The sequence below is a fragment of the Mus caroli genome, chromosome 17 (genome assembly GCF_900094665.2).
Source record: "Mus caroli chromosome 17, CAROLI_EIJ_v1.1, whole genome shotgun sequence".
NCBI lineage: Eukaryota > Metazoa > Chordata > Mammalia > Rodentia > Muridae > Mus > Mus caroli.
The window spans coordinates 78,986,817-79,011,956 of NC_034586.1; the positions used below are offsets into that span (position 1 = coordinate 78,986,817).

At 38.9% G+C, this 25,140-nt stretch overlaps 1 protein-coding gene across 11 annotated transcripts in view; it reads left to right on the top strand.

Annotated features, from left to right (window-relative positions):
* The window catches only part of Eml4 (EMAP like 4), a 125,483-nt gene that overhangs the window by 58,463 nt on the left and 41,880 nt on the right, over positions 1 to 25,140 (top strand). For 3 of the 11 annotated variants that reach the window (XM_029470875.1, XM_029470872.1, XM_029470876.1), the window contains 5 exons: positions 3,936 to 4,118; positions 7,383 to 7,512; positions 11,297 to 11,470; positions 13,276 to 13,404; positions 14,031 to 14,056. In XM_029470875.1, coding sequence (XP_029326735.1) covers positions 4,106 to 4,118; positions 7,383 to 7,512; positions 11,297 to 11,470; positions 13,276 to 13,404; positions 14,031 to 14,056 — 472 coding nt within the window. In that variant the 5' untranslated portion in view covers positions 3,936 to 4,105. Of the gene's footprint in view, positions 1 to 3,935; positions 4,119 to 7,382; positions 7,513 to 11,296; positions 11,471 to 13,275; positions 13,405 to 14,030; positions 14,057 to 14,253; positions 14,287 to 21,079; positions 21,356 to 25,140 lie in introns of those variants that run through there. The other 8 variants (XM_021150127.2, XM_029470880.1, XM_021150126.1 and 5 more) reach the window with 7 other exon arrangements.

Below are 25,140 nucleotides of genomic sequence, written 5' to 3' on the forward strand. Positions count from 1 at the left end.
ATTTGTGCCTGTTAGCTCAAGTGACCCTTTCATTATTCATCCACACTAGAGACCTGGCGTGAGACACAGGGCTCATTAGTAGCTAGCTGATAAAGACCAACAGGTTTTTTTGGTTGGTTGGTTGGTTGGTTGGTTTTTTTCGAGACAGGGTTTCTCTGTATAGCCCTGGCTGTCCTAGAACTCACTTTGTAGACCAGGTTGGCTGGCCTCGAACTCAGAAATCCGCCGGCCTCTGCCTCCCCAGTGTTGGGATTAAAGTTGTGTCCCACCATGCCCGGCTAAGGCCAACAGTTTTAAACTCTTCTAACTTGGTAAAAAGGATCTATTTATTTGCTGTTCATGTGATAACTATTAGAATGGCGTGTGAAGGGGCTGGCAAGATAGCTCAGTGGGTAAGAGCACTGACTGCTCTTCCAAACGTCCTGAGTTCAAATCCCAGCAACCACATGGTGGCTCACAACCATCCGTAATGAGATCTGACGCCTCTTCTGTTGTGTCTGAAGTCAGCTACCGTATACTTATGTATAATAATAAATAAATGTTTGGGCAGGAGCGACCAGGGACTGAGCGAGTGGAGTTGACGGGAGCAAGAAGAGGTACTAAAAATTCAATTCCCGACAACCACATGAAGGCTCACAACCATTTGTACAGCTACAGTATACTCACATACATAAAATAATGAATAAATAAATCTTTAGAATGATGTGTGAAATAAAATAAAGGTCATTTAATTTGAGAGTTGGGCATATGTATTACATCTCAGATATCAAGAGTAGCTTGGTGACCTTGGACAAGCTATTTGATATTTTGAGGTTTTCCTTCCAATATAAAATGTAGGCAGCATGGGAAAGCAATGAAGTAGTGAATATGAAAACTATAGCACCAGCTCGGGATACTGTAAATTGCTAACTTTGTGCTTATTGTGCCTTTGAAAACCTGCCCTGATGCTTGTTATAGGACTTACTAGGTTTGGTTAGTGCTTGACAGGCAGAATTGCATTGCATTTGACTATCCAACACTCACAAAGTAAAAACCTTAGCTATTAAAAAGAAAAAAAAAAAAGAAAAAAAGGAATGGATAGAAGAAGCGACTTCCAATATAAAAGTACCAATATCTACTTCGCATGAAGCCCCAGACAGTGTTGCTGTGTTGGAATGACAGTCTGAGAACTTCTCACTGGGCTCCACTGCCTTCCCAGAGACATCAGACAGATGTGTGCGGATGACTTAAAATTATAGCTTATCCCTCATAATTTGAGAGCAGTTTAGAAGGTGATAGCTGTATAGTTTACTCAATTAATTAGAATACTTGACTTACAAGCAGTGGCTTACAAAAACTGGATTTATTAGGCTACATAATTAGTTTGCAGAAATGTAAGACTTGTTCCTAGTATTGGTGGTCCAGGCCTTGAGATTCAAAACTGGGACTCAGAGTGATGAGGAGTCGCTTTATTACTGACGATCATAAGAAAAGCCTTAGAATGTGGATGAACCAAGAGAGAAAACATTCTGCATCCCACTCTGTCTCTGGGAAATCTGGAAGGTGTTTTTATCTGGCCTGGTATCTAAGTGTTCAATAAAAACTGAACCCTATGAGAATGCTGTTAGTTGTTTTTATACAGACTAAAACAGCCATCGTATACAGTTCAGCCTGTCAATACAGAAGAGTGAGGCGCCAGAACCCACAGGACCTGCAGTCAGAGTCCCAGGAAAGAAGAGCTGCTGCTCTCAGTTTCCCTGTAAGGAGGAAAACAGTGACTTGAGGCAGGAGAGATGGTGACTAGACTCACACAGTTGCAGATGGCCCGTGCAGGCCAGAAGTTAGCTGGGTGACACAGGAAAAGGCAGTATAAAGATGCTGGGGATGCAGAAACAGCTCTGTAGCCTAAGGATGGGGACCTGAGTGTGGGTCCCAAGCAGCCACATGAAAGCCAGGCACAGCGCTACACGTGGATAAGCGCAGTCTCTAGTTTCTTTCGGTTGAGAAACAAAACATAAAATTAAGGTGCAGTGATAGTGGAAGATATTTGATGTCAAACTCTGGCCTGTACATATGCAGGCATACATGAGCCTACCTGCACCCACACAGATGTTCACACCACATATGCAGAAGAAAAAAAACATGCATGTCTTTGTGTGTGTGTGTATGTGTGTGTGTGTGCATCTATGTGTGTAAATTAGACACATATATAAATAAAATTTTATGGTGCCAACAGTCCTGTAAAAAATACTTCTGTGACTTACCCTAAGGAAACTCAGTTGGGTTTACACACACACACACACACACACACAGAGGATCGACCGTGGCTGGAGCAGGGTAAGAGGATAATGGGAGTACAGATGTCAAAATACATTCTGTACCTGCATGAAAAGCTCATAATGAAACCTGTTATGTATAATTAATATGTTAGTAAAGATGTTTAAAAATCCATAAAGATTATAAGATGAGAGAATGATTGTTGTCACCGATTTTGACGTACCTGCTTTTCCATGTAGCAGATGTGCTAAGACCTCGATTTCATTGTCTGTGCCTTATATGCTTTGTGTACTTTCCTCCTTTAAAGATAAGGAATTGAGGTTCAAAGAACTAAGTAACTTGTCTAAGATAATGTAGCTACTTAGTATAGAACCAGAACTTGAACTCCAAGTTAAAGACAAAAACACAGCTTTTCAATGCTGTTGCTTCACAGTTGTCACTGTAATCCCACTAACAGAGGGAGAGCATCTGCCCCTTGGGAGTTCAGGTGGTACATATGATCTCTGTGAATATTGCCTGCTCTGTGGGTTTGGCTTGAAAATGCTGAGGGGTTGTATCAGTGTGTTAACGCAGACTTGGAATTAGCTGCTGAAGGAAGTGCATTCGCTTGTTTCAGCTAGAGGAGAATAGCACTCAGCCCTAGTGTGTATGACTTCCTTAGTTTAAATTGTACTCTTGATCCAAATAGTAGGCCAGATGTGTCGGTGGAGTCAGTGTTTCTCCCAGCATTTTTCTTACATTGAATTAGCCAGTAGCATTTGATCTTTGTACATAGCTATACATTTTTATTCTAATTGACCCAGCAAATGGTGAACTCTAAACTTAAATAGACTTGAAAGCATTTAATAATGTTGTTATAGTTAAAGCTTACTTAAAATAGTCTTTGTTGTTGTATACCTAATATGTTAGACAGGAGCTTTATAGAAAGGTCATCTTTTGTTTTTCTGTATTGGTGTTGATGTTTTTCCTACTGCTGTTGGTAGTGCTTTGTTTATTTTTACATTTATCTATTTGTGGCCGAAGTGGACATGTGCAATAGTGTTTGTATGGAGGTCAGAGGAAATTTGTGGCAGTTGGTTTTTCCCTCCTACTGATTGTGTGTCCCAGTGCTAGGTCTCAGGTCAGCAGCATCTTTACCTGCTGTGCCATCCTGTTGCCCACCACTTTGGTTTGCTCATCTTTTACAACCCAGACTTGCTTGGAACTTGAGCCAGTCCTACCGAAGAGATGGCAGGTGTGTGCCACCACACCCAGCCGTTACTCTTTTAAAAAGAGATTAGACTGTTGGGAAAAGGAAGATCAGCAAAAAGTTCTTTGTCAAGTTCATGACAGTTCTGGTTTTTATTGGTGGTGTGAGTCTGATGGGTTGCCATCTTGTTTTCCTAGAGATACAAGATCATGATTCATTAAAAGGGAGAGCTTGAATAGCATGCTCTTGAAAACTACTCATGTCTACAAAGTGATGTGTGTAGGGAACACTTCATAAGAAAACTAAAGTGCTGTCACCATACAGGGAATCAGTTGTGGGAAACATCTTTCTAGAAGTTGCTCTTATAAACAAGGCATAATGTTTATTTGCTTGCTTGTTTTATAAAAATGATTTGGTGTAATTTTCTCACCAGAAGGAAGTTCTTTCTTGAACAGTCTGGCTTTAAATAGTCGATATTTTCTCCTTTTAGATGATAGTATTTCTGCAGCAAGTACCTCTGACGTTCAAGACCGCCTCGCAGCTCTTGAGTCACGAGTTCAACAACAAGAAGATGAAATCACTGTGCTAAAGGCAGCATTGGCTGATGTTTTGAGGCGTCTTGCAATCTCTGAAGATCATGTAGCCTCAGTGAAAAAGTCCATGCCAAGTAAAGGTAATTAGTGCATTGTAAAGAAGAGTCTTGTGTTTTGAAAAGTTGGGCATGCAGACATATTTGCTTATTTGAGCTCCTTGTGACTATAGTAGTTTCGTTTAGCCCCTGTGTGACAACACTGCCATCACTTACAGGTTTAGGCTCCTCCACCATAGGTGTCTGTACTGGCTGGCTTTGTGTGTCAGCTTGACACAGTTACCACAGAGAAAGGAGCTTCAGTTGAGGAAATGCCTCCATGAGATCCAGCTGTGGGGCATTTTCTCAATTAGTGATCAAGGGGAAAGGCCCCTTGTGGGTGGGACCATCTCTGGGCTGGTAGTCTTGGGTTCTATAAGAGAGCAGGCTGAGCAAGCCAGTAAAGAACATCTCTCCATAGCCTCCTGCTTCATGCCCTGCATGAGTTTCCGTCCTGACTTCATTTAGTGATGAACAGCAATGTGGAAAGTATAAGCTGAATAAACCCTTTCTTCTCCAATTTGTTTCTTGGGCTTGATGCTTGTGCAGGAATAGAAACCCTGACTAAGACAACATCTAACTATATAATAAAGTTGTTTTTTCAAGACAGGGTTTCTTTGTGTAACAGTTCTACCTGTCCCGGAATTCTCTACACTGGGCTGGCCTTGAACTCACAGAGACCTCTCTCCTTCCCGTAGTTTTTGTTTTTGGTTTGGTTTGGTTTGGTTTGGTTTGGTTTTTCCCTTAAAATTTTTTATTATTTAAGTGCATTTTATACATCAGACATATTAATAATATTGAGTATTTTGAGAATCAAATAATACATAAAAATTGTTCAACTTTGATATTCATATTCTTTCATACCATAAAAATATCATTAATGAATATTTAATACTTTCCATAACTGAGGGTCCTATCTCTAATGTTGAATACTAAATTGTTTCAAAACATACAAAATATTCTTTGGGGATTAAGCATAGTAAAAGAGCATAAAATATTAAAAATGAATCATTAAGAAATATATTCAAAAGTCCTTATATGATACCACCTGGTATCGTGAGAGAGTATTTAAAACACATTATATATCTATGTACATTGTCTTACAATCAGTTTACTTAAAAAAGATTATCAGTGTCTATAGGAGAGACATTATTTTATCAGTAAGCGTATTTTTAAAACTTCAAAGTAGCAAAAATTCTTTGAAGTTTAACATTAAGAAAATGATAATTTCAAGCACAGTGAGGAAAAAATATCAATAATATTTCCATGATGTTTGTAGAACGTGATTTTATTATTTTCAACTGTTAATATTCAACAAGCCAGGGTAGTTATTTTAAGATATATTTCATTGTTATGTCTCAGTTTTCCTTTCTGATTTTATTAATTTGGATACTGTCTCTGTGTCCTCTGATTAGTCTGGCTAAGGGTTCATCTATCTTAATGATTTTCTCAAAGAACCACCTCCTGGTTTTGTTGATTCTTTGTAGTTCTTTTTGTTTCTACTTGGTGGATTTCAGCCCTGAGTTTGATTATTTCCTGCCGTCTACTCCTCTTGGGTGTATTTGCTTCTTTTTGTTCTAGAGCTTTCAGGTGTGCTGTCAAGCTGCTAGTGTATGCTCTCTCCAGTTTCTTTTTGGAGGCACTCAGAGCTACGAGTTTTCCTCTTACCGCTGCTTTCACTGTGTTCCATAAGTTTTGTTATGCTGTGTCTTCATTTTCATTAAATTCTAAAAAGCTTTTCATTTTTTTCTTTATTTTTTTCTTGACCAAGTTATCATTGAATAGAGTGTTGTTCAACTTCCATGTATATGTGTGCTTTTTGTTGTTTTTGTTGGTATTTAAGACCAGCCTTAGTCTGTGGTGATCTGATACTGTGCATGGGATTATTTCAATCTTCTTGTATCTGTTGAGGCCTGTTTTGTGACCAATTATATGGTCAGTCTTGGAGAAGGTACCGTGAGGTGCTGAAAAGAAGGGATCTTCTTTTGCTTTAGGATGAAATGGTCTATAAATATCTGTTAGATCCATTTGGTTCATAACTTCTGTTAGTTTGACTGTGTCTCTGTTTAGTTTCTGTTACTAAGAGTAGGGTGTTGAAGTCTCCTACTATTATTGCGTGGCATGCGATGTGTGCTTTGAGCTTTAGTAAAGTTTCTTTTATGAATGTGGGTGCCCTTGCATTTGGAGCATAGATGTTCAGAATTGCGAGTTCATCTTGGTAGGTTTTTCCTTTGACCAGTATGAAGTGTCTTTCTTCATCTTTTTTGATAACTTTTGGTTGAAACTTGATTTTATTTGATATTAGAATGGCTACTCCAGCTTGTTTCTTGGGACCATTTACTTGGAAAATTGTTTTCCAACCTTTTTTATTTTGAGGTGTAGTATCTGCCTTTGTCACTGAGGTGCATTTTCTGTATGCAGCAAAATGCTGGGTCTTGTTTACATATCCACTCTATTAGTCTATGTCTTTTGGGGGAAATTGAGTCCATTGATGTTAAGAGATATTAAGGAAAATTGATTACTTCCCATTATTTTTGTGTTAGAGGTGGAATCGTGTTTGTATGGCCATCTTTTTTTGGGGGGGGGGGTTGTTGAAAAATTACTTTCTTGCTTTTTCTAGTGTATAGTTTCTCTCCTTGTGTTGGAGTTTCCCACTTATTATCTTTTGTAGGGTTGGATTTATGGAAAGATAGTATGTAAATTTGGTTTTGTCATGGAATACTTCGGGTCCCACTCATCAGTTACTCCCGGTGCTGAGGCAGATGTTGTGTCCTCCTCACCTCTGATCCTGTGATCCTGGGCGTGTTAGAGCGCTTGGCAGTGGATCTTTCTCTGGGTGTTGTGGGACTGGCTGCTGTGTTCATGCCCAAGGTCTGTTCAGGGCACCGGCCCATACTGGAAGCAAGTTTCTTATATCAGAGAATTCTTTCCTTTTGATGGCATATGCTCATAATATATGCACAGTTACAACCGAATCCTTGCCAAAAGAAAATTACCTGTACTTGAGAGCATAGAGGAAAGTCCAGAGAACACTTGGGCATTTTTAACTGCTAGGAGGACAAATTATGCTATAGCTGGTACCTGGGAACCTGTGATGAGCTCTTGGGGAGGGGCTAGCATCCCAGCAGCTCAGTGTAGCTTTTCTGTTGGTCTGTGTGGATGATAATAAATCTCAAGACGATAGTGTTGTTTGATGAATGCTGTGCGTAGGGCCATCTACTCACTATTTCTAAATACTACAAACTTAATTGTAAAACTCCTTAAGGAATATTTTGAAATTTGTTAACTTTTCTTTTTTAACTATTTTAGGCCAACCAAGCCTTCGAGAAGCTATTTCTATGTCCTGTATCACCAATGGAAGTGGTATAAGCAGAAAACAAAATCATACCAGCTCTGTATCAATAGCAAGAAAAGAAACTCTTTCTTCGGCTGCTAAAAGGTACCTGATAGTAATGGGGTGGGGACACCGGCATGAACAACTGTGCATGATGATCTAGGTACTCATGAGAAGACTTCCGAGCAGAGCTCTATGGGAGTCAAGCACGCATGCCTTCAATTCCTTTTGTTGTTGTTGCTGTTTTGTTTTTTTGTTTCTGCGAGACAGGGTTTCTCTGTGCAGTCCTGGCTGTCCTGAATCTCACTCTGTAGACCAGGCTGGCCTCGAACTCAGAAATCCGCCTGCCTCTGCCTCCCGAGTGCTGGGATTACAGGCATGTGCCACCACTGCCTGGCATCTTGAATTCTTTAATTGTACGTGAGACACCCAGTCTGGGGACACTGTGCTTACTTATATTAGTTTTAAAAAATTAATTTTTATTCAGGAAGCTTTACTGAAGAGAGTGAGCCATCTCATTTCCTGGAATTTTGTTGGTAATATTTGCTTTTGTTTTCCAGCAAGAATTTATTGATACAGTTAATGAAATTTATTGATATATAAGTCATTTTTCTTACCAGTTAACAAATTTGAGATTTTAACATTTAAAAGCAAAAATAGACTCTTTAATATATATATATATATATATATATATATATATATATCTACTTTAGAGGTTAAAGGCTATTACAACTTTTTCATTAACAAAAATCAGAAAACTGAGGCTTACGTCAAAATATTCTGTAGTGCATTTGTCTGCATGTTGGGGCGTGAGAGGCAGGAGGACGCTGCGTTACAGATATTCCAGTGTTACAGACTTGGATTCCATGTGCTCAGCAATCAACCCAATATAGTTCACTGTTCTGATGTAGTGCTTACGTGACATTTGCCCACCTTTGTTTGGTTGTTTGTCTGTCTGTTTGATTGTTTGTTTTTAGTTGTTGGTACATGGACTTTGGAAAGGTTATAGGAAATCAGCTTCACAAACGGGGGTGTTTTGTTGTTGTTTGATAATGCATGAGAGGAAAAACAGTTTAAAAAGTAGATGATGTATGCTGATGGGCCATCCTGTGGAATTACAGAAGTGTAATCCACCAGGTGGTTGCACAGATGGTGAGGAGACGACAAGGTCTTCAGGACTTTATGAATTCTCTCCAGAACCTCCTGGCATTATAGATGCTAGATTGTTCTTTCTTCTCAAAGAATGCTAAACTCTTTCTGGTTTATTTTTTCAGGAGAAAGCATTGTAATAAAACATTTATAGTAGAAATCTATAATACTATTTTTCCCAGGGTTGTTTATTTGTATCTCATCCTTCTGTTTTTCCTTTGGGGGCGCACATCCTGCAGTACCCACTAGAGAAGGATTTGGAAGCCAGGAACTGGAGTTACAGGTGCCTGAGCTGCCGTGTGGGTGCTGGGAACCAAACGCAGGTTATGTACAAGAGGATTGAGGGCTCTGAGCTACTGAGCTATCCAGCTCTTAGTATGTAATTTTAATAAACAACCTTTTTTTCCCCCATTAAGTTTAACTTTAGCTGCTTTTCTTAAATAGTTGCTGTGCTGTTTTATTGTAGTGCTCAACACAATAGTGAAGAATGAGCTAGAACCACCTGGTTTTCTTCCTTCATTGTGCAGGGCCACTAGGTTTTGCTTTTAAGGAGCCCAAAAGGAAAATATCTTTTAAGTGTAAGGGATAATTTTAAGACTGTCACCAAAGAAGTAACATCTAATTAAGGCCTTCTTTTCCTCCCACCTTTTTGTGTGGTATGTGGATGCGTATGTACATGTATACACATTCCTGTCTGCATATATGGAGGTCATAGATTGATATTGGATGTTTATCATGCCTTACCTTAGTTTTTGAGACAGGGCTTCTTATTGAACCTGTAGTTTGCAATTTTGCCTAGATTAGATGGCCACCAAACCCTTGGGATCCACCTCCAGTGCTGGTTCCAGTGAATGCTACCATGCTTGGCTTTTACACGAGCTGGGATCCAGACTTAGACCCTCACACTGAGCACAGCAAGCACTGCCCCCACTTACCATCCCCAGAACCAGGTTTTCATTTTAAGGTTTAATCTGATATTTTGCCGGTGAAAATTTGTTTCTTAGCACACACTTCTTTAAAAACTGAACATAAAAATCAGCAGTCAATGGCCAGTGCAAAGATAGCAGAAATGATCAGACTCAGAAATGTTACAGTCAAAATGATATCACTACAGTTTTAACTTTTACAATGTAATAGTGGAGTTACATAGTCTGTGTCAGTCTGTGTGTGTGTGTGTGTGTGTGTGTGTGTGTATTTGCACGTTTATTTTATATATATACTTGTGACATTCTTGAACATACCTTCTTACAACATTTAAATGCCCTTTTCGTAAGTTACTGTAGAGTGTTTGCAGTTTTCTGCCCTTTAATATTGGAACACGAGTCTTGAGTCTACATAACTGCTCAGTAGCTCATGATGCAGCTGAGACTATATGGCATGCATGTTTTGTTTTGTTTTGGTCTTTGGCTTTTTGAGACAGGGTTTTGTTTTGTTTTATATAATAGCATTGGCTATCCTGGAACTTGCTTTGTAGGCCAGGTTGGCCTCTAACTAAGAGATCTGCCTACCTATGCTTCCCAAGTGCTAGGATTAAAGGCATGTGCCACCACACTTGGCAACTGTACAGTTGAATTGAAATCAATTAAAGGTTCAAGTGTAGGGTAATAAAAATTACACATAGGTACATTAGGCATTTTAGCTTGAAATGTATTAGTATTTAGTCATTTGTCAGAACAAGCCTTCTCCTTTTCAAAGGATGCATCTCTGGTCAAATTTGTTGACTCTCTTACAGAAAATATGCTTATAGACTCATAATTCTTAGTTTAAAGGCAGAGTAAGAAGTGTAAAATTCAGGCAAAACAATATATTAGAATGACTATAAAAATTGGTTCACCTTCATTTAATAACCTTTTTTTTTTTTAAAAAAATGTTGCTTTTAACATAGTTTTCATGTATGTGTCTATGTGGTTAGTGTGTCCATTTGTGTTGAGGGTCATTGGATTCCACTGGAGCTGGAGTAGTGGTTGAGCCACCTGATGTGGATGTTCAGAACTGACTCTGGTCCTGCTGAAGAACAGCAGGCACTCGCTAACAGCTGAGCCACCGCCCCAGCCCTCACAGCCTCTTAGTAACTTTTTAAACAGCATTCTAAAGCACTAAACTTGCTTTTTCAAGAATTAGTTTTCTTTTTTTATGTATGTCTGATTTTTTTATACTTATATAATTAAGATAACGTAGCATTAACAGATGTGAAATAAACCATCCGTTTTTAGTACAATTAAAGCTTTTGATGGGGACTTGGGGTACAACTCACCTTAGAGTGCTTAGCTAACATTTATGAGACCCTGAATCGCTTGATGCTCAGTACCATAGCCCATCCGTTCCTTCTCCAGACAGAGACAACCCTCAACTGACAGGGCAGAGGGACCCCAGACCAGTCTGGGTTAAATACGAGCACTTACTGTGTCACCAGCCAGTTTGTTTCTACCAGAAATGCAAAATCCCGCTAATGCTCTGATTTGGATATGTTGAAGTCAGTTAAGAGAGCTTGTATATTTCCTGCCAAAATTAGAAAGTTCATTAGAGGTCACTTCTGTCCAAAAAGACAGTCTTTATAGGATGTACTGTTACCTTAGATTTTTAAAAATTAATTCTTTATTAACGATTTTTTTCTTATTGAATAAAAATAATAAATTATATTAGTTATATGATTTAGGGTCTTGAATTATACGCACTTTATTATTTTGATTTTCAAGTTTGTTTAAAAATATGTTGTTCCATGTTATACTTTATTTTACAGTGGTACAGAAAAAAAGAAAGAAAAGCCACAAGGACAGAGAGAAAAAAAAGAGGACTCTCATTCTAATGATCAGAGCCCACAAATTCGAGCGTCACCTTCTCCCCAGCCCTCTTCACAGCCTCTCCAAATAAACAGACAAACTCCAGAGAGCAAGAGTTCTGCTCCCATCAAAAGGTTTTAACTGTCCCCAAGTACAGGGCTAGGGAATGGTTGTAAAGATACCTAGATTCTGTGATTTGGCAAGAGTTGGCTATCCATGGATTCCAAGAGAAAACTTCTTCACTGCTATAATCTGTGTTTTAGAACATCTGGGAATAAAGGTTTTAAAACCATAACTTTTCAGTTACAATTGGCAAAGAAACTAAGTCACAAACAACTTGGTCAAAGGAAAATAAGTATAAACAACCTAAACAATATTTTTATAATGAAATTTAGAATTTTTAAAGTTTTTATGGATTTGTGTATAAATGTATAGCCATGGATAGAAATTGCCATATTAATTATTCTCACCACCTTTTGGCATCATTACAACCTCAACGTACAAGGCCCCTTTAAACATACGGCTCTTGTGGCTGTATCTCAGTTCAGCTTTGGGTTTGGGGAGGAGAAGTTTTCGCTTGAGTGTGGAAATGAAATCATTTCACCTGCTCTTTTCTATGCTACAGGCTTGTTTGAGAGCTTTTTCTCTGTTTCCACTATAATCTGTTTGAAAGTGCGAGGAGAGAAGGGAAGAACATGTAACAAATATGTAGGATCCTAAATTGGGGTATAAACATGTCTGCTGGGGCTCACTGCCACAGCTACCTTGTATCAATTCTGATGATACCAGTTTAATTAAATTGGCCTATTTAGAAACACAGACTCAAGCTTTAGCATTCCTTGGGTCTTTCCTTGGGTATTTTATTATCATAGTTCTGCCAAGGAATTAATTTGGAGAAACTATTAAACCATCTCCAGAACCATCTTTACAATTTCAGTAAAGTAAATGACAGTCACTCCTAAAAGACTTGCCATATATTTATCTTTTGCTATTTTAATGTTTTGATTCAAGTCTGTGATGGAGGTTTGAAAACCAAAGTGTCGTTCACTTAACTAATGCATGTTTACCATTTGCAGAATGCTTTGCCTCTGCGCCTCATGCAAATTCTTTTTCTGTCTAAGGGTTTGTGGCTCTTCTGCCTGGTCTCCTGTGGAGTTTCTTGAATGTGGCTTATTAATGTTATTCACCTTTTATTGTGTGCGGGAAGGTTCATGATTGACTTGGTGTCTTCTTTGTCCCAGAGTCTCCTTTCCAGCTTAAGGTCTCCTGGAAATGTGCTTGTCCTTCTAGATTGCTCTCTGGATGCACTGCTGCAGGACTATCAGAGGCTGGGTGGGTTTCATGGTGGCTGGTGTTAGCAAATGCAGTCAGAAGGCCATTTATAAACCTTTATACATTTGTAAATTTCAGTTATACATCCAGGGATTCCTCATTGATGGTGGCAGTAACTTTATTGTTTATTTCTAATCCTGGATAAAAAAAAGTCTTTAAAACTATAAGCAAGAGTTTTAGTTTTAGCATCACAGTATTTAGAAATTTGTGCCATGTATAAATTAACTACATGAACACAATTACAGATGAATGAAATGTGTAGTCTCATATTTCAGTGGTTTATAAATCATTTTTATAGCTACAAACTATGAGAATTATTACATACAGATTTACGCATTTTCCTTTCTTAACAGCAGATTGTAGAGATTTCTTTTTTCAGATACTGTTTTTGCTAGTAGATCTCTTGAATGACAGCATAATGCAGACTTCCTGACTGCCTTGCTGACCCCCTCCACTCATCCAGCCAGATCCTCTCAACTAATCCTTCTCAGCCCTGGGTTTGCTTTACGAAAATGTTAACCACGTCCATCATTTTCTATTGAAACTGTCGATGACATGTCACTGCTTCTCAGAATGTTTCTCTAAGAAGTTAATATGTTTTTTCTAGCATAAAACGTCCACCAACAGCTGAAAAGTCACATAACTCATGGGAAAATTCAGATGATAGTCGTAATAAATTAATGAAAACGGTTTCAACATCAAAACTAATATCAAAGGTTATAAAAAATACAGACAAGTAAGTTGCTATACTTTATCATGTATGAAAATCAATAATTGTGTTTCTACACTGTTGTGTGTAACAACATGCCTGTTGTAAGTAATGACATGCCTGGTTTGATTTTTTTTTTTTAAGTTTATTCATATTACTTTTTATTTTTATATGAGTAGCTGTCTTCAGACACACCAGAATAAGGCATCAGATCCCATTACAGATGGTGGGTGCTGGGAATTGAACTCAGGACCTCTGGAAGAGCAGTGAGCCCTCTTAACTGCTAAGCTCTCTCACCAACCCCCTGATTTGAATTTTTAATCTATTTCAGTTGATTTTTTTTTCTTGTCAATGTATTTTTTTAAGTCTTCTATTAATTTTTCTTCAGTATCTCAGTTTTGAAGATATAAGTATTATACTTATTTTTTGTATGTGCTTTCAGTGTTTTCATGATCTTGTGTGATATTTACTGTTTTATAAAATAGTATATATTAGTAGTTAAAACTACTGAGAAACTGAAAATATACTATTTCCTGAATTTTACTTGTAGACATTTATCTAAGTTATGGGCTAGGCATCAAAAATTTTAAATTCTTTCAGGTGATTCTAATGATGAACCATATAAAATAAATGTTCTTTGTATTCTCTTTTAGACATAAAGATGTCATCGTCAATCAAGGTAAATTAAAATTTCTTTTTAAAAATACTTGCCTTTTTAAAAAAAACATTTTAACTATTGTTGACTCATAAGAATATGCCTTAATTTTAATTCAGTATAATTTATTAATTCATTGTAATCGAAGAGACGTATTGCTGTAGTCATTTAAGAAAATGCTCGGTTTTTATTGTAAGATATGTCATTTTTGTCTCAACCAGCAAAAATGTCAACCCGGGAAAAAAACAGCCAAGGTAAGGATAAGTTCCGCAGGTTGCCCTGAGCTGGCCTTGTCTCCATCTCTTATTTGGCTTTTTGGCATTTCAACTCTGACTTTCCTCTTAACAAAGGAAATACTGTGGTATTTTAAACTAGTAAGATAACTGCTTAAAAAATATATAATCTATCATCTGTGAGATCTGAATTAAGGTGAATGGTAAAAATGAATATAACAACATAAGAACTCCAAAAATGTATTTCCAAAACTACTAGAAAAGCCATTTAAAAGATTGATAAATTTTAACTCAGTTTCCTGTCTTGCCAACTTGGTTGCAAATAATCATTTACTTTTTGCTGAAAAGAATTATATAATGAGTCTAGCAAAGCACTTCCTCTTAATTTTTTCTCTTTTATTAATTCTTATTTCTGGCTACTTGCTGTCGCCTTGTTCTGACCACAACAGAATAACTCTGTATATATATATATATATTTAGTTGCAAAGTAAAGTGTTATATATATCACTTTTACATTCTCAGATTGCTTGCAAATTTAATTGAAGCATGCTGTTTTAAATAAAACCTTGCCTTTTCTGTGCATGTTTTTTGCAGCTCATCTCTTGTGTCATAACTATCTTTGTTATCTGGACTATTAGTTGGCTAAAATATGCTTAAATTTTTTGTTACCAATTTAACTTAATTTCTGTGGATTTTTGCTTTCATTTTATATTTTCTAGTAAGAAAAATATACTTATTGGCTATAATCTTTAGGTCAAAAATTTTTATACCAATTATAAATAAGTTGAAATATGATGATATTCTTTAGTTAGTTCTGAATTTTTTGTAGTACAGTAGTGTAGATTCCATAATGCTGACATAGTCACGGAAAATACTGAATTTATTTACAAACACATTCTAACTCTAGCTGAACTTGAACTAGAGATGCTGATCTTAGAAAGAACAGTGAATGTGAAGACTCTCTTGTCCACACTCTTCTGTTTGGTAGCCTCATGGCCTAGGCCTAATGACAGTGTCCTGGAATAGCATTCTGGCCTGAGGATAGTGGTCACAGCGAAGCTTCCTTCACAAAATTCTTAAGGGTGGAACACTCCACGCAAAAACTACGGGGTGGTGGCCCACGCCTATTAATCCCAGCACTTGGGAGGCAGAGGCAGGCAGATTTCTGAGTTCAAGGCCAGCCTGGTCTACAAAGTGAGTTCCAAGACAGCCAGGGCTACACAGAGAAACCCTGTCTCGGAAAAAAAAAAAAAAGAATTGAACTCAGGAACTTCAGATGAGTGAGCGCTCTTAACTGTTGAGCCATCCCTTTTATTCCTCCCCACCCCCATCAACACTCTTGTTCAGTCATGGTTAGTTCCATCCCACTGAATTTAGGAAACGAAGCTGACAGATTCTCAATTGTTGAGCAGGTGCACAGTGTGGGCAGTAGGAAGGGAGCATTGTGGAGACTAGCTCTGGAGACCCTGACATGTGACCTCTGAAAGAGTGCTACAGAGGCACACGTGTTTGTAAAAGAGCTACAATAATTACACTGCAGTTGTCTTTAAAACTTGGAAAACAAATCAAAAACTCCTTAGCCCACCTACAGATGTACAGTAGACATCTACACTCATGGCTTCTGGTGTCTAGAAGCTGACATTGAACTCATTATTTCACTTTCCCAAGTCTGTTTTTGTGTTATAATTGCAGTGTGTGTGTCTGTGTGTCTGTCTTGTGTGTTTAAAAGCCCTGCACTCAAATGTATAAAATAGAATGAAAACATAGTATTTGTAAAGTATGATTTTCATTTATATGACATTTTACAACATATCTTCTAATATTTTATATATTAATGCTAAAATCATTTTTGACATTGTTTTAAAATTGTTATTTATCTGTTTTATTTTATTTTGGCCAATGGCAACCATTACTGGTTCTAACCCATCTGCTTTGACATGGGAAGGAATCTATTTACATTTGATACTTGGAGGTGAGCGATACCAGAAAAATCTACCTAAAGTCTTCTGCCTTCAGTCATAGCAAAGTAAGAGGAAAGCTTGGAAAGGCTGCACGTTCTGAACAACTGCCAACCATGAAAGCGGGTGTCCTGGTTGAGAGCAGGTGGCAGTGAGAAACGATGTACCCGGGCAGCTTTGAGGTCAGGTATGAGAGGAAAGGCAAAAGCTCCGGCTGGCTTAGATGTTCACCAGACACTTGCTCTCTTCCTGGCTATAGACTTTTGTTATAGTCATAGCGGAGGTAAAGTGCCTCACAGTTAGAACTTAAGTTTTCCTGTAGGAATGTTTATTATTAGATGCAGCAGCTAGGCTTTGGTACAATGCTTCAGTTTGTAACTTACTAAAAAGCAGTTGTGGCTGTGTTTGTTGTGTGATGCTGAGAATTAAACCTGAGGCCTCTCATGTTAGGCAAACACTGTCCATTCTCTAATGTAGACTGCAGCCCTGCACGCACTGAGCTGCATTTCTCAACCCGAAGAACATACTTGAAGCTCGCTAGGAGACTGTAAGTGTTAGGTCCAAAGGAAACTCCCACTTCCTCAAACTCCAAAAGGCAGTCCAGTGAGCTCAGGCGGGATTATGGGAGGATTTCTGGTGGTTAGAGGAAAGCCTGCCTTCCTCAGGAACTTGGGAAACAGTTTCCCTCGGCCAGCAGGGGCATTTCCCTTAGCTCTGGCGGAAGGGGCATCTAGCTGAGATGTCAGAGGATGCATTCATACCACAGTGTCGGTGCCAGCGAGCATCCTAGCCCTCCTCCCCACAGTCACTCATCCTCCTCATAACCCTGTATTCTCACAGCGCTCGTGCTCTCTGCTCCTGCTGCTCACTGTGCTCTCTACCCTCTGGCCCCTGCTAGTCTCCTCTCTCTCTCACATGTCCAATCTGCCCCGGCCATGTCCAGCCTGCTGGCTGTGTCCAATCTCCTCTCCTCCCCCGCCCCCCACTCACTCTCTCTGTCTCCCTGTCTCTCTCTCTCTCTCTCTCTCTCTCTCTCTCTCTCTCTCTCTCTCTCTCTCTGCTGTGGCACCTCTGGCTATTCTTTCTCTCATATGTATAGTAAAACCTTTTCCCTTAAGCATACCATGAGACAGTCTTGTTGTCAGTTTATTCAGTAAGCAGCTTTCATAAAATTACCTGCTGCACTCATTCCATCTCTTTGTTAGACATCTATTTTCTCCAGCAGGTAATTTTATGAAATCTGTGCAGTTGAAGAAAGCATCGATTGAGAAGCAAATGTTACTAAAAAGCCTACAGTGATTGGAGTTAGTTAAATGGTTGATTTCAAACATTTGTTTTTTTCATGTGTTTGTTCACATGTTTGTGGACACACGTGTATGTTCTGTGTGCCATACGGAGGCCAGAAGTTTGATGTCTGGGGTCTTCCTCCATTGCATGAACTGTCATTAAAACTAAGAGCTGGCCAGTTCAGCTGGTCTAGGTAGCTAACTTGCTCCAGGGATCACCTGTCTGTCGTCTGAGCTGTGGGACAAGCAGGTCACCATGCTTGCCCTGATTTACATGGGTACTGGAGATAGACACCCCAATCTTCATGCTTGTACAACAAACACTTTTATCTGCTAAGCCTTCTCTTTAGCCCCTCAAATAAACTTTAAATGACCAATATAAACATTTATTGAATTGGGAAGAGAAAAATTAAGCCATAAATCAGCTTGAGATTCTAATAGCTCTTCTAGATCTAAAATGCTTTGGAATTGTTCCTTTATCAGATAACCATTTACACTTAGTTGTTTGTTTGTATTTCCTTGCCAGGCCCCGTACTAAGTACTTACAGTTATCATAGTTACTATGTCTGAACCATGTAAAATTTGGTAACAGTATGCCACACATACATGATATAGACAGACTATAACAAATTCCTGGTGTTATGAGATGATACATGTTTGGAAAGAGTAAGGACAGGTTGCTGTGTAGAGTGCTAGGGAAGGAATTTCTGATACAGTAACATTAAAGCTGTCCAAAGAAAATGAATGAAATAGATGACTTTTATCATGGTAAGACATAACAGACAGATCACTGATTACAGGATGCATACAGTGTTGTATTTGTTAGCCATTACATTTGTAGCATATGTGTTTATTCTTCTTCACCAGAGACCTCACTCAGATCAGGGACAAGTGAATTATGCAAGAGAGAAAACATGAGATGTAGGAGCAGAGTTCCCTGTGTCACAGCAGCTTTAAAACACGACAGTTCTACAGTGACTAAAGTTACACGTAAACTTAGCTGCTGTTTCCCTAAGCTACTCACCCATTGGTTCACCAAGGAATAGCTTCACCAAAAATACTGATTCCCCCCTCCCCTTTAGTAACACTTTTAAATGTTTAAAGATTGTGAAATATTTTTTCTTTCTCAAAATGTATGTAAATACTACAAGCAGCACCTATAATTTGACCCAGCTTCATCATATCTTCACATTTTGTTTGATTTTATCCAAATGTTTTTAAAAAGAAATAAGACATGAGAGCCAGGTGTGGGGCTCACACCTGTAATCCCAGCAGTTGAGAGGCTGAGGCAGGACTATGGCAGGAGTTCAGGACAGCCTTGTTTAAGAATGAAACCCAATTTCACAAAACCTCAAAGCAAAGCACAAAGCATATGAAAGTTAAAGCCTGTTTGTTAGTCTTGCTGAATCAGTTTCATGTGCACCCAGGTTTCTGTAGTCCCCGGAACCTTGTGTCTCTTCTCCTGCCCTAGTTAGTTAGGAAAGCAGGGTTGGAGAGATGCAGGCTTTACTGCTGCATTCCCTCCTCCTTCCCCTCCTCTGTGCAGCAGGGGCTCACTGTGTAGCTATTACTCCAAGCACTGTTACCTAACCGTTCAGAAGGAAAGCCTTTGGGAAGGGGGGCAGTAAAAGTCCAAACACATAGGTAACCTCCTGTGTGTGATGTTTTCAAGGAATTTTGACAGAGTTGTTAAAAGAGAGAGAGAGAGAGAGAGAGAGAGAGAGAGAGAGAGAGAGAGAGAGAGAAGAGCAAAGCAAATGAGGGATGGCTTGCAGTCAAAATTGATTAATTGTAAGTTGGTTTAATTTTTTAATTAACATCCAAGTTTCTTATATATCTGTGTATCTATTTCTGAGGTAAGTTCCTAAATAGCTAGGACCATGTTTTTTGTATTATCATTATGTGTATATATCACACACACTAAGACTTTAGGAAATTTTGCTACTAGAACAAAGAAGGTGAAAAAATAGCCTTTTTATACTGGTCAGATTTTCAAACCCAGGTTTTATCCTAGTTGGTATTAAAGTGCATCACATTTGGTAGTGCTAGAACTAGGGCTTTTTTTAAACCCAAGGGTTTAGATTTATAAACTTAGATTAGACTGTTGGGATTAAGGTCATTCACCACCGCTTACAGCCTCCACATACATACATACACACGCATGCGCGCGCGCACACACACACATTTTTAAAATTTTCTTATATATAACATTATTTTGTTGAACTTTTTCTCTTCTTTGTGTTTTTCAAAGACAAGGTCTAAACTGGTTGGCCTGGAATTCTCTGTAGACCAAGCTGCCTCTGCCTCCTGAATTTTGGGATTAAAGCTATATGCCAACACACCCAACCTGGTTTGTTGAATTCTAAAATATCATTACTTTCATACTACTGGTCAGAGAGATGGCTTGGTGGTTAAGAGCACCTGTTGTTCTTACAGAGGACCTGGGTTTGGTTCCTGTCACATATGGCAAGTTATGACCACCTAGAGCTCCAGTTCCCTGGGATCCAGTGCCCTCTTCTGATCTCCCAGGACTTCTGTACACACATGGTGCACAGGTAGACACTTGGGTCGTTAGCTGGTTCTAGGAAGTCTTCCTAAAAGGGATCTTTGTCAGTTTCGACTATAAAACCAGAGTTCCTTTTTCCAGCATCTTATTTATCTTTTTGGGTTTTAGCTGCATGGTTTGTAGACAGAATTGCCATTAAAGAAACAGCTGAAAATGAGTAAAGATTCCTGGGTTTGTAGCAGCTTAGTGTCATCATGCTTTTCTGTATTTTGCTTATGTCTGAGACTCAAATTCTAATTTAGAAGAAACTATTAGTTCTGAAAATTGCAAACTAGAAAAAACATTTTTTTGAAATGGTATCTTAGATAACCTTTCTGGTCTTTTTTTGTTTGTTTGTTTGTTTTTTGGTTTTTGGTTTTTTGGTTTTTCGAGACAGGGTTTCTCTGTGTAGTCCTGGCTGTCCTGGAACTCACTTTGTAGACCAGGCTGGCCCTGAACTCAGAAATCCGTCTGCCTCTGCCTCCCAAGTGCTGGGATTAAAGGCGTGCGCCACCACTGCCCGGCCTTTCTGGTCTTAAGGTTAGTATGCTACCAGATGGTCAATAACTCCTGTCCTCTTGTTTCAGCCTCCAAAATGTGGGGTTACAGGCATCCACCACCATGCTCAGGGATCTGAATCGTTTATTTTTATTCTATTTATATGCATTGATGTTTTTGCCTGTTTCACACATGTATGTCTATATAAAGATATCAGATCTTGGAGTTAGAGACAGTTGTGAGCTGTCATGTGGATGCTGGGAATTGAACTCAGGACCTCTGGAAGAACAGCCAGTGAGTGCTTCTAACCACAGAGCCATCTCTCCAGCACATGTTCACGGTTCTTTTTTTTTTTTTTTGGTTTTTCGAGACAGGGTTTCTCTGTGTAGCCCTGGCTGTCCTGGCACTCACTTTGTAGACCAGGCTGGCCTCGAACTCAGAAATCCGCCTGCCTCTGCCTCCCGAGTGCTGGGATTAAAGGCGTGCACCACCACGCCCGGCATGTTCACAGTTCTTAAAGTAGACATCTGTGGGAGAAGATGCTGAAGCTGTCAGCACACTAGAAATTCAGAGGTCTTCCGCAGTAGCACCCATAACACGAGTGACTGCGGTCTAAACGTATGCAGTCTACTGTTTCTAAAAGGCCTTTTTCTGTTTTTAAATCTCTTTAAGTCTAGGAATAAATCAAGCTGTGAAAAAAATCAATTCTGTATATTTTATACTTCCAGTATCTCTCATTCATGCCATTTGATGGATCAGTGACTGGTTTTGGAAGATGCAGATATAGAACCTTTGTTTTCTGGGTAGGTTTATTTTTAAAACAAGGTCTCACTATGTAGTTCTCTGGCTTGCCTGAAACTTGTTATATAGACCAGGCTAGCCTTGAACTCTAAGAGTTTCACTGCCTCCTGAGTGCAGTGCTGGGATTAAAGGTGTGCTCCATCACACTAGGCTTGGAACCTAGTTTTAGAATATAAATATTTCTAAGTTTTAAATAACAAAGTTCTGGAATGTAGACTTAAAATTTATTGAAATTGGTTAAACCATATTTCCTTTTCTGAATAGTAGGAGCTGGACTAGATCAACTCTTCTTAAGGTTTGGGTTTTTTTTGTTTTTGTTTTTCAATTCCTAGTCTGTGAAACAGTCAAAAATGAATAATCTTAATCAACAGTATCCCACAGAATTGCCTTTGTAGTTAAATGACTTTGTCACTGATCAGACTCAATTACCAATACATAAACACTAGGGAGGGCTAAAGCTGAGGTTCAAACCTAGGTCCACATCAAAGTTTGTATTCTGTCCGCTCGGGATCCTAGACATGTTAGCTGTGGCGGCATAGTAGACACTCGTTACACTCAGTGAACACCTTCTCTGCTGAGCACTGATCACCTGCTCTGTTTACCAGCATGAGGGTAAGTGTTCATTAATTACATTTTCTAGACCACAACACCTTTGTTGTTATTGTCACTGATCTCAAACCCTACTTAGACAAGTCCCTTGACTCATACTTGCCAGCTTGTCTTCCCTGTGAGTTCACAGTGATGAGAGCAGAAAGTGCTGCTTAAGTAAAGCAAGCAGTGACCCGAGCTCAGGAAGCCAGGCTGGGTGGTACACACCTTTAATCTCAGCACTTGGAGGGCAGAGCCTGGCAGAGATCTCTGTGAGTTCAAAGCTAGTCTGGTCTGCATAGTGAGTTCTGGGATAACCAGAGCTACATAGTGAGACCCTCTCTTGAAAGAAAAGAAAGGAAAAGAAAAGGAGTAAACAAACCCAAGAGTCTCAAGAAAACGCCAACAGCAAGAACACCAGTTGCTAGGGAGAAAGGAGCTCCATCTATCATATTGTGTTGATTCCCGTGCACAGGACTGTCTGCTAAAGCTGTATGTTGGCCAGGCAGGTGCTTCTCATTTTCATTCATGCACTGAGTCACTCTCTCATTCTCTCCCTCTCACACTTTCAAAGACATAAACATTTACAGTTGGGAGAGTTCACAGTAAATTATTGTTTTGCTATTTCGCTGGGAAAATGAACTTAGTTGTACTGCTCCCTGAACTGTGCCTCTGCGTCACACCCATCAGCCTGTCACCTCCCACTCGTCTCATCTCATTTTCATTTTTTGACCACACGGATGCCTAAGTTCGTGGCCTGTGCCATGTAAGTATATGTGGTAGAATCATCAGAATGCTAGCATACCTGCTATCCTGTGGGTGGCCACTTTAAAAGTTTATGCAGAGAAAATGGAATATTAAACATAAGCAAATTGTAAACTGTGTTTTACATGGTCACTGCTTGCCACACACAGTGGCACATGCATGTAGGCCCAGCACTCAAGTTTGAGAGTATCTTGGATTACATAGCTAAACCCTGTATCAGAACAATAGAATAAAAGTTACACATCCTTCTCAAGGGCCTCAAATTATTTCACATTATATTAACTTATTTAATCATAATTCCAAGTAGTCGTATTACCATTTTATATGCTAAGAAAGCGAACCCATGTCTCACAGCTATTAGAAAATAAACTGGGTTTCAGATCGCAGCCAGTCTTTCTTTCATCGTGTATTGTATTGCTTTCTTCTCAGTGCCAGAAAGTGTTCATGTTCTTCCTGCATTGTGTATGGTCTCCGTGTGGCACCAGTTCAGATGACAAAGCTTTTCAGACATTGCCAGTTTTATTTCATAGCAGAAAAAACAGTGAGCACCGATAGCTCCTTTGTTGTCTTAAGTAATTGGTTTCTCGGCTTAACAGTTCATGAGAGGATGAAGTTCTCAGGTCTTTCAGCTATGCTTCCCTTCGGGAGCAATGGAGGTACCTACTAATTGTCATTTATTATTCAGAATACACTGATCATGGACCCCTTTGATCAGATCAAACATTCATGGAGAAACTTAAAAATGGATTCAACAATTTGATGTTCTTTCAAAAACCACCAAGGAAGTTATGTCACAGATTAGCACCTGTAAGAGTAGATTGCCACTACTCCCAAGGGTAAAGCTGCTTCTAGAAGGGGGTGTTTACAGCTGGTAATGGCTTCCTTATCATCAAAGTTCAGCTACGCTAAAAGCCATCAGGAAGTTAAGGCCCACTCTTAGATTCAGAAGTAATAATGACATGCGTCATGTGTTGTTAAAACCATAGTGGAGGAGGTCTTACCCTGGTCTTAGATCAAACCCTAAGGCTGGGCACACTGTGAGTGATAATAATCAAAATAACTTGAACTTCTCACCTACAGTAAGTGCAGCTTTTTAATCTGAAATGATGGTTACAGACAGACACCCCACAAGAAATTTATCTTCCTCTTCATAGTTATATGAACTACTAAATTTTGCATATTGGATTACCACACTGGTTTTCTTAGGTAACTTGAGTCATTAATAGAGATACTAAGGGTTGGAGAGATGGCTTGGTGGTTAAGAGCACCGACTGCTCTTCCAGAGGTCCTGAGTTCAATTCTCAGCAACTACATAGTGGCTCATCTGTAATGAGATCTGGTATGTCTGAAGACAGCAATGGTGTACTCTATATACGTAAACTAAATAATTTGTTTAAAAAAATAGAGATATTAAGATTACATCAGCCTCTGGTTGATGATAACACACTTCCATTTACCAACTTGCCTGACACAAAATGGAAGTGGCTCATGTACATGTATATACCACATATTTTTCCATTGCTTGCAGATGTTGGCTGTTAGGAATAGTGCTGCTGTGAACATGAGAGTTAGCGTTGATCTCTGTTCATGGTCTGGACTTAGATTCTTTTGGAAAGTATCCAGTAGTAGGATTGCCAGATGACACCGTGATTGTATTTGAATTCTCTGAAGAGCCTCCGCCCTGCATTTCCACTACGGCAGCATATACAGTCACTCACTTTTCCATACCCTCGTCTATGCTTTGTTTTTGTTACTCATTCTAACCAGTCTGGAATGACATGCAATGTAGTTTTCAATCATATTTCCTTGGGTTACTATTAATGTTGCATGTTTTTTCAAATTGCTTGTTGACTTTTTATGGGAGGTTTTTTGTTGTTGTTGTTTTAGATTTATTTTATGTATGTGAGTACACTGTAGCTGATCTCAGACACACCAAAAGAGGGCATCGGATCCCATTACAGATGGTTGTGAGCTACCATATGGTTGCTGGGAGTTGAACTCAGGACCTCTGGAAGAGCAGTCAGTGCTCTTAACCGCTGAGCCATCTCTCCAGCCCTGTCTTTTTTTGGGGGAAGTATTTTCAAAGTACCTACTCATTTTTAAATGCATTTAAAGAGGGGGTTGCCTTGGTTTGTTTTTTACTATTGAGCAGGCATCCATTATGTGTTTAGAGACAGTCATGTCTCTTGGTCTATAACTTGGTTTTACTTTGTTATGTATTTGCTTACGCAGAAGTTCTTTAATTTGCAAGGTCTTGTTGTTTAGGTTGATTAAGTAGTGTGATAAACATGATTGTTGTCTGTCTAATTTTTTTCTACTTTGCAAGTTAAGAATCCTCAGTCATAAAGGTTTGCATTTTTTACTTGAGCTTTTTAAGCTTCTTGTAGAAATATGTAGACGAGTAAACTAAATTTGTATGAACACAGTTATTCCC